We start from the raw sequence: 19,403 nt of genomic DNA, 5'->3' as shown, positions 1-19,403 counted from the left end.
TAGTAATAAGTAATATTTTCAATAAGTAATAGTTCATTTTGACATTCATTGTTTAAAATAAAAGAAAACAAAAATAATCAAAACAGTTAAGAAATAAATTAAAAAACTTATTTGTACAATACAATTGTTTTAAATAATTTACCAATATATTTAGGATGATATGATTTATGGTTGCAACATTAATATCTAAGACTATAATTGTAGGATTAGAGATGACCATTGTATGCCATTTATAAAGGATAAATATTAAAAAATTTAAAAGAAAACTCTTTCATTGGGTAAAAGTTTATAATTTTTTTCAGTGTAAAAGTATATGTTATGAGAAATTTTATTATATGGAAATATATTGGTCAATTACCTCATGTCTTTGATCTTCATTTTCTCTGCGCAGTCTCCTAATTAATTTATCAGCATCTTCCAGTCTGGACTTGTATTCAATTTCCAAACTCACTGCTTTTTCCAATGATCTGGAAATCAAATAAATATTAAATAAAATGTCTACATGATCTTATTTAGATTATATATTCAAATAAATATTTATTAATATAAAGCCTTGGTTTCATAGAAGCACCATATACTGTAATATTCAGGGAGTAGATTATATGCTAACAAAATTACACATCTGCAGACAAACTTTTTATATTAATATCCCAAACAAAAGGCTTTTCTGATTTTTGTTACATTCAAGGGATATACAGAGTACATCACAAAGTTCTCCCAGGATTTTGACAACCTACTACTCTACTTGTGAAAATAATGGGAAAAATTCATATAAACATATGTTCTAAAATTCTTTGTTTGTGAGTTACAGCTATAAAAAAGATAGTAAAAGATCTCGCTTGAATTTCAGCTACAGCAGTGAAATGTTGCACTGAAATTTTTAGGACGTTAATTAAGGAGCAGAATTAGTGATTTCTTATAGTTTTGCTTTGGAAAATCAAATAAAATAGATCCCAGAATTGTATGTGAAGTATTTTTTGAGAAATCTGGGGTGAAAACAAAAAATTGGGGGTAAAACCCTGTTTTTTATGATTAACAAACTTTGTTGTTGTTTTTTGTTTGCAGCAAACTTCATCAAATGGGTAATAAATACAAAAAAAACTTTCAAAACTTGTAGAGAATCTAATTCTGAAGAAAATGGTGTAAGATACGTTTAATAAAACAAAGAAAGGTTAGATAAATTCAAATTTTATTTACACTAAACCAAATAGCATTTTAAGTACCAGTTTGCAATAAATGTTTGAAGATGAGCCCGCTATTTTCAACACATTTCTTGACAAGCTTCTGTACTACTTCTGTTTTTCTTTTTAGTTCTTCAGGGCTGTCCTTAAGTTGCTCACCACAACCTAACGAGAAAATATTTTTGTTTTGTATACAATATTTTCATCTATCCCAAGATGAAAAAACTGAAAGGTGTAAAGATCAGGCCATTCCAAAACTTTAAATTATTGCAAACACACACACACACACACACACACACACACACACACACACACACACACACACACACACACACACACACACAATCTTTCTCTACCTTTATATATATATATATATATATATATATATATATGGTGTGGTGGACGAAATGATTCCGGAACCGATTTAAACTTTCTCCATACTTAAAATCTCAATTAAAAAAATTGGTTTGCGCCTCCACGTTGGTTCGTCTGGATAACCAATTAGAAACGTGGAGATTTCTACTGGTGAACTAAATCGGAATCACCTCTCTGGATCACATCCAGAGTTGTAACTCGGGAATTTATTCCCACCCAAGACTGACTTGCCTTTGAAAGTCAAATATGGAAGGTCTTTTAAGAAAAAATCCACCGTCTGGTAAATACCAGAGAAGGCTGCACTCGGATCCGGTGGGCAGCTGCTTAAAAGATAACAATGAATCGGAGCGTTTGGAAACACCCAAAAACAACACAACTTCAAAATTGAGGATAAGACACAAGCAAATAAACTACATTGCCACTCACAACATTAATTCTCTAACTCAACCCGGCAAACTAAAAACTCTAACAGACATAATGGACAAACAAAATATCCTAATCGCAGGACTTCAAGAAATGAGAAACACCGATCGAGAGCCGTTTGAATCTCAGGGTTACAGAATTTACAAAGGAATCCCCGGGAAATGTGTGATGAAGAATTGCCCACAGTTCGGAACAGGATTTGCAATCAATCTTAAAATAATTGACTCAGTCGTAGAATTTAAGTCTTACTCCCCCAGGATTTCAACCTTAACCCTAAAATCAGCCAATAAATTCTACACCATAATAAATGTCCATGCTCCCACCAATGACAAAAACAATCTTAAAAAAGATAGAGAAGAGATGGACAAATTCTGGGAACTTCTTGACCAAACTGCAAACAATATAAATAAGACCCACACGAAGATTTTAATAGGGGACTTTACTGCCCAACTTGGTAAAGAACGAAGATATCGTGATATTATCGGAAAATGGCCTGCCCAAAAGAAAACTAACAAGAACGGCCAAAGACTTGTCGAATTTTGCAGAAACCATAATATGATCTCAAAATCCACCTATTTTATGAGAAAACCAAACAAATTGAAGACTTGGAAACACCCAGATTGGAAAAAAGGAGAATGGCAACTGGATCATGTTTGCATGGACCGGAATTATCACAAGGAGATTTATAATGTAAAAGTCTTGAGAGGAACAGATACTGGATCGGACCATTACTTAATTAAAGTTAAAATAAAATTCACCACGCATAAAAAGAAAAAATCCCAACCTAAAAACAAAAGAGCTTATGATCCACATAAATTAATAAACAATGCCATCTTTGAAGAAACAACAAAAAAAATCAAATTAACTAATAATTTAAAAGAACTGACATCCCAACTGAAAGAAATAGCTGAAGAACTAGCCCCTATAAACCCAAGAAAAAAACACCAATGGTGGAATGAAGAATGTGACAAAGCAGTCAAAGACCGACACCGGGCTTGGATCAACCACCAAACCCAGAAAACTGAAGAATCTAACCATGAATTCACCAACAAAGGAAAATAACTCAGAAAATTATAAGAGGAACCAAACGACAAGCCCAAAAAAACTTGATTCAGCAAATAGAAGAAAGTTCCAAGAAAACTAATTTCCGAGACTATTATAAAATTTTTGGTCAGGCTCTTCAAAGATATGAACCACCCACCCTTATGCTGAGAGGAAAAAAAGGAAATATGGCCCACACCAATAAAGAAAATGCTGAAATTTTGGCAGAAACCTTCAATAGACTCCTCAACTGTGACAACCCCCCAGAGCTTTTTGAGATTGACACTGAAACTCCAGTTAAAACTTCACCAGTAAATATCAACCCGCCAACAATTCAAGAAGTTCTCGCAGCCTTAAATGAAATAAAAAACTACAAAGCAAGCGGAGAAGACCAGCTTTTCGCAGAACTCTGGAAACACTCATCAGTTTATTCAGTCAAAACTTCCCTACATCTATGCCTCGTGAAAATATGGAACGAAGAAAAACTTCCGGAACACTGGACCACAGCCCTCATCCATCCATTACATAAAAAAGGGGATAAAACTAATCCGGAACACTACAGAGGCATATCTCTCCTGGATTGCACATGCAAAATCCTGTCGAGAATCATATACAACCGATGCAAAGACCAACTTGAACTGGAACTTGGGGAATACCAAGGGGGATTAAAAAGGAGTGGTGAGAGGCCGTCTCCTTGCCTCAATCCAGTTTTTATGTAGAAGGGTTGAGAGAGTTCACCTCTGAATTTCACTCTGGACTGGGTATTGGTTAAAGTTAATTTTATCATGTTTATGAGTTTAGGGTGAAGGCCCAGGTTTCTCAGAATATTCAGCATGGATGGTCAGTGTATAAAATCATAGGCCCTTTTAAAGTCGACGAAGGTGATTATTAGTTGTTTTTTCCGTCTTTTATATAAGTCCATCATAAGTTTTAAGGATATTATTTGCTCCGGGCAACCTCTCCATGGCCTAAATCCCCCTTGGTATTCCCCAAGTTCCCATATATATATATACAAAATGTTTTATTTATTTTTTTTTTTTTAACAAGTCTCAACATCTTTAGTGGATTTAAGAAAAACGGATATTAGAGTAATGTACATATCAGCACAAATGTAATGATCAGTAAAACCAATCATTGGTGATCAGGTTCAAATCAGGATCAGCTCAGCTCAAATTGAAAGAGCTCTGTTAAAGGAAAATTTTTTTCAAAAGTAACAATATAACAATGGCCATTAAGAAGAAATCTCTTCAATGTTAGATATTCTTCTTTATCTTCATTATTAATAAATTATTTGTTTATTCTTTGTTATCCTTAATGCATATATTCTGACAAAGGCAGCAAGTACAAAGTTCTTATCTTTTGAGATAAGAAAATTTATCATGTAAAAAGGTGAAAAGGTTTTAAAAAGTACAGGTCAGGGAGATACCTACCTCAATAAAATCAAGGAAGTTCTTGTACCTGTTGCAGAGCATATTCAAAGACAAAGAACTGAGAATGGAAGGTATTGACAGGAGGGAAATTTTATGATTAAAAAACTTAGAACTTAAGTTTTCTAAAACTTCCGCATAATATTCAAAACAGTGGTCAACAAAGTAATCATGGTTAGAATTGTACCCTATGTTTTGAATGATTAGGCAATATAATATGAAGAACTGTCAAAACAGATTCTAATGATTTTACTAGTCAAATTTAAACAATGTTATTATGATTTACTAAACCTACATAACAGATATTGAGTTGTGAAGTACTAATTATTGTGAAAATTTAAAAACTTACTTGCTTTGTTCATCAAGTGTTTTTGACAAATTATTGTTTTTAATAGTCAATTCATTCAGTGCAGTTCTTAGATCAGTGACATCTCTCTCTAGCATTTCAACTTGCAAGTTTTGAGTGTTACAAAGATGATTTGGACTACCAGCAACCACCTATTAAAATAAATAAATGGACAAACATATTTATATATTCTAAATTATTAAAGGATGTAATAATAATTTTGATGGAAAATTGCAAGCAACATTTTCTTAATAGAAAACTTATACTACTGCTTCTAAATACAAAAATAAAACAATTAATGAAATTAATAACAGTTATAGTACAGAGTGAGTCACGGGAACCAGACAATTTTCAAGTAAAATAAGTCGGCAACCCCCTGACATGTAGGCATGAATCGAAATGGCTGTGACCTTGCATACAGTTGACATTTTAGTAACAAACCAGCAATAGACTGCTGTAACTGTGCATTTGTAATAGAAACGCATTTTAAAAATAGTGTTTCAGCTGTGATTACACAGCAACTATTCCATCGGCACTTCAATATTACATGTCATAGTGCTGTTCTTACCCACAGTACGATAAATTTGTGGATAACAAATTTCTAAACTACTGCTTCTGCAATGAAAAACAAACCACCAGATCCTGAGCTCTCCTTCAAACAATGACAGATTCAGGCAGGCAATGATAGGAGCCCTCAGTGCTCAAACAGAAAACATGTTGCAGCCCTTCACTTATCCCACAGCACTATCAGAAGAATTCTATACAAGGATTTGAACTTTCATCAATATAAAATGATGGCAGTGCAAGATCTAAGTGAGTATGAAAAAGCTAATCGGATGACATTTTATGAAAATGTTATTACCTTGTTTACTGATGAAATGATTATACTAATGATTTTAAATATTGTTATTTTTATTTGTTTTTGTGCATTTATGTGCAATGATGTGATCAAGAGTATTATTAGTAATGGTAGTATGTAACAGCTGTATACCTCACCTGTACCCTTCTTACTGCAATGGAGATCTACAATTTGGCCAGTAAAACTTTAAATATTTTTGTTTTAGTTAAACAAAATAGAGGAGTATATAAATTTATTATTTTTTTATCATATGTGCAATACTCCATACATATGAAGTATTATTATACACTACATAAAACTTCTTACTCTAAGAACCATTTAAGTTAAATTTTATTTTAAGGTTTAAAAAAGTGGTCATATAGTTAAATTAGGTTCAAATTTACTTTAGATTTTCCTTCATCATCTGGTGAGGATTCAGAACTTGTGTGCTGTCCATATACAGCATTCTTCTTTGTAAATACCAGCTGGAATTGAAGATCTGTTAACAAATAAAACAGTAAAAGGTACAATGAAAAAAAACCTTAAAAATCAGTTTATGGTTATAGAAATTATGAGAATATGTCTGGATCAACTTACCGACTGACCTATTAATTAAAAGATTGTATCACCATGGTGGCCGTGAATGTTGGAAGAAATTTTCCAAAAAAGGTAATTTTTAATTACTTTCAAAAAAGTAATCTAAATTTAACTAAATCACTATAACACATCTTGGCAAGATAATAGTAATCAATTTAAGAAACAAATATTTAATAACTAATGATTATCAGAATAAAAACCAGAATTGTTTTAATAAATGTATCTGACTTAAGGATAAATTGTTTCAACTGTAGAAGATATATTTTTAATTAAACATTTTATTTGGAGATTTTTTTGTATTTGTTGCAAATTCAAATCCCAACTGATAATCTTAAATTATTATTATTTTTTTTTGCGACAGATACATGATTAAAGAATCATTTCAACTGTACACCTTTACTTTATTAAAAAAATTATAAACTAAATAAATAAGAGGTTTTTTTTTATTCAACTGCATAAAATCAGATTTAATCACTATTACAATATTCATTACAAAAGAAAGGCTTATATTTGAAGTTATATAAAAAAAATTGAGTTTAAATCACAAATAAAATTCTTTTTGAGTTATTGTTTTAGTTAGTTTATTTTAAAATAACCTTAAAATGATAAAAAATTGCAGATAAAAATACCCAATATTTTTATCTGTACAATCTCCAATTCTATAATAAATCTTTGTTAAAAAATTGTATAAAAAAATATATTTTACATATATTTAAGAACACTGTATTTACCTGCTGTTTCATTAGAGAATTGTTTTGATAATTCATTTTAATATTGTGGCCATTAAAAAAAAAAAAAAAAATCATTATTTTAGCTCACAGTGAAGATAGGTCATTTTTATGTTGAAATTATTTTTAAAAAGCACAGCTACTAGTATATGCATAATTTCATCATTTTAGTTAACAAGATAGAAATTCTATCTAAGGATAGATTTCCATTCATTCATGATGGAAATTTCAGTTGTATATTACATAATACTGCAGTTGCTTCATGTATGCACAAAATATAGTACAGTATTTGACTGTACAGCTGTTTCACTGTAAACCTAAGTTACTGGCATATCAGTAAAAATCATTTTTATGAATTTGAAAGTTAATAGTTTATTATTTCATTAGTTGCTTAGTTAAGAAAAGAAATACTTTCTTTAATTTACTATCTAATCTGTAATTAATAATAATTATTTAATATCTGTTTACAGAAAGATTGTAAGAGCTGATGTTTCTTTAATTTGTTGTAAATTCCAACTTTCTCAGGAGTGGACTGCAGCAGGCAGTCAAGGATGAATGAGGCAGAGGAAAAAATTTATAACCATGAAAATGAAATTAGAATGTTACTTGAACAGAAACTACAGTAATAAAATTATTTTTGCAAACAAGTGCGAACTAGGAGTGAGCTTTAAAGTATATTTACATTTTTAAAATTCCAGTTGTTTCTATTTATATAATAATATTTTATGTTCATTTTCAGCACATAAATAAATTAGAATTAATTTAAGTAAAATATTTTATAATAATTAAAAATATTTTTTAACTGTTTGATAACATATTTTAATGAAAAATTTTGAAACTGAAAACAAATATTGAATTTGTTATATTCGGATTTGAATACTAGATCGTGGATACCGGTGTTCTTTGGTGGTTGGGTTGCAATTAACCACACATCTCAGGAGTAGTCGACCTGAGTTTGTTCAAGACTACAAATTTACCAGTACATTCACACAGATCTTGATGAGTCACTAATGACTTTTAATTGTTGATGTGACTATAAATAAAAGTATTGCAAAAATATACTAACATCAAAAGAAAAGCTTATGGTTGATAAGCTTTACTAGCTGTGCCTTTATAGAGCTTCATGATAGCTATTTTTTGCTACTATAAACAATATCAGAAATCTTTATATGGCAAATAAAAGGCAAGTTAAGAATAGAAGCACAGAATATATAAAAAAATGTAATTAGTAAAATAATACGTGTGATGAATACTGCTCGTGATTTCTATGACAGAAATCCTCAACAAAATTCTGACAACATTCTTCTAAAACATCAATTTCAAATTTTCATTAATTATACATAAATTCAAATCTTAGCATTATTATATTTAGCCCCTGCAATCTTCAACATTCTGAATTAATTTTAGAAATGAATTTTATCTTCTTCAAAGTAGTCCTCTTGTGACTCCATATTCTTAATCAAGCAATTTTCCAGTGCTGGAAACACTTTTGGTGTGGCTGACACCTGTGCTGTTGTACTTTCAGCTCTAAAATTGGGGCCCTTTCAGTATTGTTTTCAGCTTAGAAAGTATTAGATATCATATGTCTCGGATGTAAGGAACGTGGCAAACCTGGAGAATTTGATGCGTTTCCAATAAATCCTGGATCAGACATGAAGAATTGACAGTGATATTTTTATGAAGCAACACCTGTTGCACGACTCTCACATGTCTAGTTTCCAGTGCCAAATTGTATGAAGAATATGATGGAGAAGCTCTTGATAATTGGAGCTATCTATTTTGTTACTATGTTACTAATACGTTTGCACTATTAATTCAGGTTAGATCATTTTGAAACTGATTATCCCATTCTTTAATTTCTATAACTACCATAGTATTGTTGCTGAAAGTCTGTGTGTGCGTACACACACAGATACATTGGCTGCCTAACAGTAACTGACAATCTGAGGCAATGAAAAATCATACATATGCATTAGAATCTAATGCTGTGTCATGCTGTTTTACCACTTGATTCAAATACATTCGATGAAAAAAAAAATGGTTGGATACATTTTGATCAGATCTAATAAGAATATTACATTTAGAATATGTTTTTTATTTTATACCAACTAAAGTATGGAGAAATCATTTAATCTACATGATTTTATCTTCACTAGAATAGTCACTGTGAACTACTCCTCTAGTCCATATAAGCTTAATTTTTGTATCAGTTATGAATCGGGTGAATTCTCTAAAAAAATATCAATTTCATATACATAAATATAGTACATTTATATATACTTACCACGATTCCGTTGCCTCAGTGTTTCAATTTCCTGATGAAGGCTAGTTAACATCAACTGGTGCTGTTCATGTAAGAACCTAATATTCTGCTCGAGCTGTGTAATACGTAATAGAGGATCTGCAGACATGGAAGGCAATAACAATGCTGGGCTAGAACCTTCTGCACGGTTGCCTCCCAAACTCGGTACTATCTCAGCCCCTTTCTTACTGACCACCTGAAATTTATATTATATGACAGTGGTACTTAAAGTATAACAAAAAAGCAACAGTGAAGTAAAAATCTTGTAGAATTTATTTTTTTAAAAATGGCCAATACTGTAAAAGTGATTTAAAAATTATTCATGTTTTAAGAATTAAAGGAGATAAAGACAAAAATCAAATATATTGTGAAAAAACTAGATTGTGTACAAACTAGTCTTTTCACTAGTTCTTTCAATCTATCTTTTTCCTGGTGGCCGGGAAATCATCGTAACCCCTAAAGTTATAAATAAATATTTGTAATGAGTTATAAATGAAAAATGCAATTTAACAGTCCAGTGAGTTTGTGTGTTCGCCCTTATGTTTACACACAATTCTATACATCGCCACGTCCTGTGTGACATGTGACGAAGCATTTCTGTTGTTACGTTACAGAAGACATCCCTCAATTCTTCATTTGTGGTGTAGTGACTTGCAGGTACGAGTGCCTTGATAATTCCCCATAATGAATTGTCTGGTATGGTGTGTGTGACCAGAATTTTGTGGTGGCCATGATAATGGAGTTGGTGACACTGGAGTACCGCAGCCAATCCAACATCCTGGAAATCTTTCATTCAGAAACGCACAGACTGACAGAGCAAAATGCATAGGTGCTCCATCCTGCTGTAACCGTACTCTTTCATGAGATCCTTCTCTTGAAGCTATGGTATTAAGCATGCCTCCAACATCTCTTAAATAAATTTGCGCATTCACTGGTCCGTCAAAAAAATAAGAACCAAGCAAATGACAAGCTGTCATTCCAGCTTTTTTTTTTTTTTGCGGTTAAACAAAATAAGAATGTTCTCCATCACTTTCAAAAGTCATTTATAATTTTTTTTTTAAATTAGCTTGCGATCTATTAAATATTTTAATTAATTTTATTCACAAAAACACACATCTCATAAAATTCAGGTATGAATTTTTTGCAATTCCTAAAATTCCACAGGATTTTTCAGTCTATTTAGATGTGGCATTTCCAAATGTTATCGTATTTGAAATATTCCGGTTGTTCCGGTTGTTGAGGACAATTTGAAATTTCAGATATAACGGCCAATGGATCTTTTACTTTCAATAGCCTTTCCAGCATCACTAAAACAGAATTTCATCTGGTAGACATCCTGTTTAAGTTTTAATACAGGTTTTCTCCCATCATCATTTGTTTGTCCCTTAAATTGCTAGTTGCTGTAACACTATGATTAAAATGTGAAACAAGATACCTGCATTTTTTCAATAAATCTGAAAACTCTTTGTTCTTTTAATAGCATCTTTCACAGACAAATTAAGTATGTGAGCCACAAATACAAGTTTAAATGTTCATTAATCTCATTTTTTGTATTACATCCATTGTCTGCAACTATTATCACTATTTTATCGGTGATATTCCATTCCTTGAAAATTGTGTTTAAAATAGAGCCAATTGCTCCCATATGGGCAACTAATATTTCATGAGTACAATTGAATGCAGTTTGTCTCTGTGAATAAAATAATTAGTCACTGTAACAAAGATTTATTGTCACTGGTCGACCAAATATTGGTAGTTACTTAAACATGTTTTACTGAATTTAACGTATTTTTAATTTTTTCTGATATTTCAGAGTAAATTTGTGGTAGTATTGAGCATGATAAATGTTAAATTTTTCCTACAGGTGGCGTATACAATGGTTGCAATTTTCTTGTATATTGTAAAAAAAACCCGAATTTTCAACCAATAATAAAGATTGGAAATCAAAAGCTACCATTTTAATGATGCATGTATTAATTGCAGTTTTTCCCGCAGTAGATAAAATTCTTTACTATAATATCCAAATAAATTTAGTTGTTTTTTAGGCAGAGCTATATTTACTTCATTAAATGAAATTTGACTACCTGGAGTTTCGACTGATGATGTATTGTATATGTATATGTTTCAGAAGTATTTCCTCTTTTGTTATTATTACTTAATTCTTCATTTAACTGTAAAGAATGTTTCTGTTTTAAGTACTCTTTTAGGTTTGTAGTATTGCTGAAAAACGTTAAATTTTTTTGCAAATTTTACAACCAACAATTTTGTTCTCTTCATTTTTAGTAAAAAATGTCCATTGATGATTTTTCCCTGGTTTCATAATTCTACTCTACAAATACAACTAAACACGAAAGTTTCCAAATGGCTAAATTGTAAACGAAAAACAATGAAACTCAATAAAACCAAAGTTAGCGAAATAGTCTCTAAATGAGTAAATTGTAAAAGTAATAACTCCTGTAATTCTAAAAAAACGAAAAAGATTCTACAGACTGGATCTGAAAACTAAAGAAACAAAACTCAAAAGCCATATTATTTTTCTGTGTTATTAATTAACAATGACTGAAATGGTAAGAAATAACACCATACAAATTAACGCAAGATTTATAACAAAAAGAAAAAAAAGATATCAAAATATTCAATGTTTATAACTTATATCTTATTCAATGTTTGTACTAGGGAAAAAAATTAGTAATATTCATATTTTGAACGAGTCATTCGGTTATTTATATCATTTGATTACTAATCAAATTACTACTCTCATTAAAATCATTACATTTTGCCTACACTGTCTTTTACAGAGTGGACGTTGTAAAAAACTGTTGCCAACCAATCCTACCAAAAATACTGTTATGTTCTAAACACATAACTCATATTTTTTGTTAACTTTTGGGGTACGGTGACTTTCCGGCCAACTGTACATTGACAAATACACAAAATGAATTTTTATCACATAATTTTAACAAATATTAGATACTTTCATGTACAGATATTTTCATGCCACATTGAAGCAAAATAGCAATTCAATGTTTCAGAACAAAAATGGTATATTATCTGCTTGCTTTTCATTTTCACAACAAAAAGGGGTACATTATTTTTTGCTTATCATATCTGTCCCAATCTTTCTTGTAGCTATGATACACGTAAATTACCTGATGTAAAAGAGATAAGAGAGAGAATCAGAATTGTTTTCTCTGATAGAATGATGTTCACCATACAAACATTCCTTGTTGTAATCAGAATGAAAGTACTATTTAAGGGTTGAATATTACTTTCACATGGTTTAACATGTTGCTTTGCAACCATATGTTTGGCTCAATGAAAAAGGTAACTGATATCATTTCACGCCTTGCTTTCTGTAGTAAGTCTGCATGAGATGTTGGTTTTTCTTGAGAATATCTATATCATTCATGGGAGTAACTTACAAGTCCTCTACAACAATTAAGGTAATAACACGATACAAGACTTCCAAAAAAAGAAAACATCCCATAAAGAAAATTAATGCAATTTGTAAAGCTTTAAAATTAAAAACTGCAGTTCTCTTATTTAAAAATATTAACCTCTTTCATTATTTCTCTAGTTATTTAAGGACGTTAACACATCCTTCTAATACCAAATTAATTAACCCTGAATCCTATATAGGCGGTTCAACACGTCAATTATTAATTTTACAGGATTCTACACACAACATTTCTCTTCTCTAACTATTCTTAAAACTAATTATTTTTAAACTGATTCACTACAGCGATAGCAGTTTTCTATAATAATAAAACTAAATTTAAAAAGTATCTAACCTCAAACTTTTTAAAAATCCCTTTTTTTGTAATTAAATACAGAAAAAAAAAGTTTAACAATTTCTTTCTGGTTCTTGTTCTTCTGTTTGATAAAACCACATTTTTTTCTACATGAAAGCAAAATATTATTTTTGTCAGTTTCTTATATTTTATTTATATTGTAATTTTCAAATTAGCAACTATTGTCTTCTACTTCTAGTATTATGGAACTCACTGCTACATAGTGTTTAAGAATGAAAGGCCACTATTATAGAAACTGACACTATTATTTCAATTTTAAATATAAATTGAAAAACTTTTACTAATTATTAATATTTTAATTTTGTTAACTTTGAGCTGCTGTCTAATAAACAAAATTCTGTTGAGAATGTGGGCAGCTGTTCTGAAGTGGATAAAAATATTTAATGAACAAGAGGCTATTATAGTGGTTTAACATGAAACAGTATCATAGATAAAGAGTATGGCATTCTTTCAAGGATTGATTGTAATATCGCTTTCATTAGTGGATTCAAATCCTCCATCCAACATTCTCATACGCCACAAAATTCATCTAGCATCAAGAAAATAGGGCATTGCCTGGTTACTTATGGAAGCACATAAATAAATTTCTCTCAACCTATTGATTTAAAAAATCTCTGTTATTTTATAGGTAGACAAAATTTTATTGAAAAAAATTTGTAATTCAGAGATTAAATGCTGTCACAAATGCATAAACGCTAAAGGAAAACACTTTGAATACTTCCTATGTTGTAATAAAACTTGTAGTAAAAACATTTCTGTTTAACTTTTGTTATGAACTATTTTCTTATTAATAATTGAGAAAATTTTATTTAGTATAAATATACCTTGATATTTTTTATCACTCTCTTCTGCCAATGTTATTTGCTAACAATACAGTCAAGGTATTTATTCATTCACAATTAGAAGAATTAATGAAATCACTGACATCAGTATTTAACAGCAGAAAGGATTGCCTTATTTGTAATGGTTTTATTTTGAAAGAAGGAAAGGTGTAAAAAAATAACATTAAGGAAATTGAAAAATAAAATTAAAAATAAAACAAAATTTTTTGTTTTTAATCAGATGCAATCCTTACCAGGAAAGCTCAAATAAGGCATAATGCACTAAGAAAATAAGGAACTTACCTTGAAATTGACAATTACATTTATTATATATTAGTTTATGTTAATGCCAAATGATTTTATAGAGTTCAGGTTTGGGGACAGTCACTTCATATTACAATGTACTAACGTACCAAAAGGTAGACCAAAGAATAATTTTGAAAACAAAACGATAATGAATACAGAAGGCCATTATATTTTAAATAAAAAATTATTTTTATATTTATTACATGTTAGTTTAAGTAAAAAAAGTTTAAATAACTGCAGTCAAAGTTCTAATTTTCATGGAGCATACATAGTCTTGCCTCCCAAAACACCATCTTATAAATAATTAAAAAAATAAATAAAACTCTATAATTGGTACATTATATAGGTGAATTATTGAAAGGTGGTACTGAAATAAAATTTTTAATTTTTGTACTGTAACTGTTGCCACATGTTGATTAAATGATATTAACTGTTATTATAACTAATTAAATGATAATAATTGTTTAAAATGTGTTATATTCTACTTTAACTGTGTGTATATGTATATATATATATATATACAAATTAATATTATTATAACTGAAACTGACAAACTTAAAAAAACTGAAAACTGAAATAACAAACTGAATTAACTGAAATAATCACCTAATTGAAAAGTAGAAAGTAATATTTTTCAAATCCTTCTTTAAATTTTGATTTTTAGAAGTAAGCAATAATATAAAAATCATTACAGACAACTAGAAGTGGCTAATTTGTTGCTGCAGAAAATCAAAATTTAAAGTCTATTAAAAAGTATTATTTTCCAATTTTCAGTGAAGTTTTTTTTGAGACCAATTTTATTTTATAAGAAAAATTTATTTAACCAACATATTTTAAGTTTTATTTCAAATATGAACAGATCTACAAAGAATGCTGTCTATATAAATAAAAGCCATTTATAAGAAATACAAAGGCAAGAAAGCTGTTCTGAAAAAATTAAGAAAAGGAATGCAGAGAATTATGGAAAAAAGAGACTGCTACCAAGAATGAGTAAACCATTTTATGGTATCTGATAATATCACATAAGTTTTTTACATTAAGTTTTTCATTAAATTTTTTGAATTTCTGTGGACAAATACTTTAAATCAGAATGGCATATGGTAAGACATAAACTAAGTTTGTAGTAAACAATGCAATATTGCATTGATTACTTTTTGTAATTAGCGTTGCTAACTACAAAAAATATTAAAAATTTTTCAAGTTACTTGTGAAGCAAAAAATTATATTTTTAAAAAATGTCCCACTTAAGTTAATTAACTGGCGAAAAAATTATCATGTATGTCATAGATTCTTCCTGTACAAAATAAAGAAAAATAATCAATCTAGTTAAGGCTTGTAAATAGGATTTAACTGACAATTTTTAGTTTTGTGAAGTTTGTTAAAAAAATGTTAAAAGAAGTAATTATTGTGTTTATACTTTATTTATTATAACAGGCATAAATAAGTGATAAAGAATAAATTAGTAAGAATGAATGAAAATATTTTTGAGTCAAAACTCTAACTTAACTTGTACAGTAAAAGTTTATTCTTTTAATTAATTTGTAAAATCAAACAATATATAAACAGCTAAAAATGTAAAGTAAATTATTTAATACCAAAATATATAATATCAAAATGAAAATCATCTGGTTATTATTACTGACTGTGTTTTAAACAAAGGATATTTTATATTAGTTTCAGAGATCCCAAAAGATAATTTGAAACAAGTTTGGATTTGACATTTTTTCATATGCTGAAGATATCATACATCCAAAGTTGAAAAAAAAATTTAAAAAGCACTATGCTTATAAAACCATGGTCACATGATTTTTAATGGTAGAATTATAAAAGAAGAGTATCAAATGAATAAAGACCAAAAACAAAAAAATTGTTACTTCATTTGCAAAGAACAGAATACATTTTAATTGATAAAAGATCAAATCAAATAGTCACTATTTTACATATTAAACAGCAAATAGATATTTATTTGTATTCCCACTTACCATCCACGCATAATTAAAAAAATCATCATGTATCAGAGTATCCATAATGGTAACTGTAATTGAAAAAAGTCAATGTGTGCAGGTCAGGAAGGAATACAGATGCATCATGGGTAAAACCACAAGTCTACAGACTTAACATGACTCATTCACTATCATAAAAACTTTACATCCATACAAACAATAAAAAAATTACAAACCCTCCCCATCATATAACTGATCGCAGAGAGATAAATACAGAAAAAAATTTAATACATTTGTGTTCATTGTAAGTATTCATTTAATATAAAATACATGAATAATACATGATATAACATATCATGAAATAATATCTATTCTAAAAAAAATTATTTTATTGCATATTAGATCATGCTAGGGAAAAAATTGTATCAATATTCTTTTAGCTGAAAAACATTTTTTTTCTAAATACCTAGTCAAGACTTCCATAATATGTTTCGTGTAAGTTTGAAAAACTTGCAATTAAATATTTCAACTATTAGGCAATTCAATTTTACAGTACTACAGCATTCAGAAAAACTGTTTCAGGCAATTCTGAGAGATTTTAGATTTGTCTAACCACTAAACCAATTAGGATCATGGCTCATTTCCAATACAGTTTTTATCACTTTTTTGGAAACAAAAAAGTGTGCAAGTATTGAACAAAAAGCCACTTAATTTTATATATTTATAAATAAAAAAATAGATTTGAGATTATTAAATTTTTCTGTCCAACTCTCTTTGAAAGATACTGAAGTACTTACCATTTTACTTTGATATCTGTATTCAATCTTCATTTTTAAGACTTTTTTCAAATACATTCTTGTTTTTTATAACAAAACTTAAGAAAATTTTGATCTAACTGAAATAATGTATTTTAACATAAACTCCTAATTTTTTTTTTGCAAAATTTATTAAATAAAAAAATGTTTAAAACTACTTTTAAACAAGTTCAGTTGCTTCTGTGGCCATCTTCAGTAAGTCACTTAACTTTTTAAAATGTTTAATTAAATCAATTTTGTTCAGTCTATTGTTAAAAATTAAGTTGGATAACATTTTCATCACTCGCCATCATGGACAAAAATAAAGAAAATTAATGTTTTTATATTTTAATAAATTTTTCAGTCCTTGACCAAGTTACATTTTGTTAAAAAATGTATACAGAGTAAATAAAATTTGGATGAAAATATCCAATTTTAGACAAATTCTCAAAGCATGAAAATTGATAAAAACATTTTTGAATTATAAGAATTTCAAAGAAAAATATATTTAAAAAAATAAAAAGCTAATCTTAGGAAAAGATACCTACTTTGAAATTTTAACAAACATTACTTACATTAATCAATCTTGTTCACATGCGTGTGTGCGTGTACACATGTACAAAGTAAAACTTATTTATTTTTTTGTAATCTTCAATTTGTCTTGTGAGTTTGGACTGCTAAAAGCCCAAACTTCCAAGTGGAGCAAAGCAGCCAAGGGGAAAAGCCTCATAGTACATTATATTAATTAATAGGCTACACACTTATTACAATCACCTACCTGTTGAGTCTGAGAAGAACTGAACATAACTGCTGGCATTTTCATTAATATCTTTGAAGCCATTATGATGATATTATGTTTTTAAAATCAAACTGATATATGACAAATATTCACAATATTTATTACTCAATGAGATAATGCATAAAATACATTAGTAAATAACAACAGCAGTACAATAAATAGTATTTGATTACTAATTTAAAAAATGAATCATAGATTTACAAAAGATTTAAATTAAATATTTTGATTCTGAAGTATCACAACCACTTTAATGAATGACATCAACATGACATTTAATTCACTACAAAAACTACAGAATCAGATATACATATACAATATAAAATATATGCCTCAATATCTGATCAGTATAAGCAGTATTTTCTTCTTTTTTTTCAAAATCACAGCACAATCTTATCTTACAACATATCAATCTGGTTTGGTTTTCACAAGCTATTAAGAATTAAAAATTCAGTATACTGTGTATCAGGATGTGCAAGATAAAAATCTACTTCAAATAACAGACAAGAATTCACTGTTATAATCGTCCTGGGGCAAAAGACTAAGGTGTTGTAAATGAAGATTGATAATAGCAAAACTTTAAATGAAAGTGGAAAAGAATAAAAGAGAAAAAACAAGGCGAGATGTTAAGGAAGGTGGGAGGGGAGATACGTTCATGTACACATATTGATCACTACACGATCACAATTGTATAAAGATACACAACATTTATGTAGAACACCCACTCCCATTTCTTTTTACCTCACTCACTCCCTGAACAGATTTAAATGTAAACTATATATGTATATGCAACTAAGTGGGTAAATATACTGTACACAGAGGACAGGTGATTTACCCTCCACAAAGATCTCAAACCAGCCCCACAACCATACCCAATCTAGATATCTGAGGTGTGTGGGCAGAGGGTGGGGTAATTCCTACCATGCTACAAAATAATCCCTACCACTTCAAACAGGACCTGCTCAGTTTGAGTTTAGCTGCCTCAATATTGATTTTAAAATTCACATAGCTCACTCTCTCTGACTGACACACACACACACACACACGCGCGCACACACACACACACACACACACACACACACACACACACACACACACACACACACACACACATACACACATACATATACACATTTATATATATATTACACAAGCATACTGACATACAAATTACAGTAGTAATATTAATGATAATAATAACAATAAGGGTAATTGCATAATCTAAATTCATTAACACTCTTACATTGCATCAAACAGAACAACAATTTTTATCAAACAAATAATACACATAAAATTAGTATCAACAAAACTTTATTCATAAAGATATAAAATCAGACTAAAATGAATTATGACTATATCAATTTTTAATTTAATATTTCCTAATTAATTCTATAGCAGTAACAAGAACTGATAAATTTTACTTGTACAAACATTGAACAGCTAATTAGTTCTGACATGATGTTTGAGACAATAATTTACATGCAATTTGGAAAAGTGTTACTTAAAATTTGAAATGATTTTAAATGTGCAAAATATTTAATTATTCATCCTATAAATGAGTATAAAAAAAATATAAGGATAAATGAATAAATACATACATGTGAACATGTATGTATTCACCCACGTGCATGCACATGCACCCACAAACCTACCAATGAATATATAGTTTTGAC

The 19,403-nt window shown here is 29.3% G+C and overlaps 1 protein-coding gene across 3 annotated transcripts in view; it reads right to left on the bottom strand.

The window, feature by feature from the left end:
* The window catches only part of LOC142324099 (uncharacterized), an 89,467-nt gene that overhangs the window by 21,082 nt on the left and 48,982 nt on the right, over window positions 1-19,403 (bottom strand). For 2 of the 3 annotated variants that reach the window (XM_075364747.1, XM_075364746.1), the window contains 4 exons: window positions 9,241-9,454; window positions 6,036-6,130; window positions 4,797-4,945; window positions 359-467 (listed from right to left, as the gene is read on the bottom strand). In XM_075364747.1, coding sequence (XP_075220862.1) covers window positions 359-467; window positions 4,797-4,945; window positions 6,036-6,130; window positions 9,241-9,454 — 567 coding nt within the window. Of the gene's footprint in view, window positions 1-358; window positions 468-4,796; window positions 4,946-6,035; window positions 6,131-9,240; window positions 9,455-17,712; window positions 17,869-19,403 lie in introns of those variants that run through there. The other variant, XM_075364748.1, reaches the window with a different exon arrangement.

This window comes from Lycorma delicatula, chromosome 4 (assembly GCF_047948215.1).
Source record: "Lycorma delicatula isolate Av1 chromosome 4, ASM4794821v1, whole genome shotgun sequence".
Taxonomy (NCBI): domain Eukaryota; kingdom Metazoa; phylum Arthropoda; class Insecta; order Hemiptera; family Fulgoridae; genus Lycorma; species Lycorma delicatula.
This window is presented reverse-complemented; position numbering and strand designations above follow the sequence as displayed.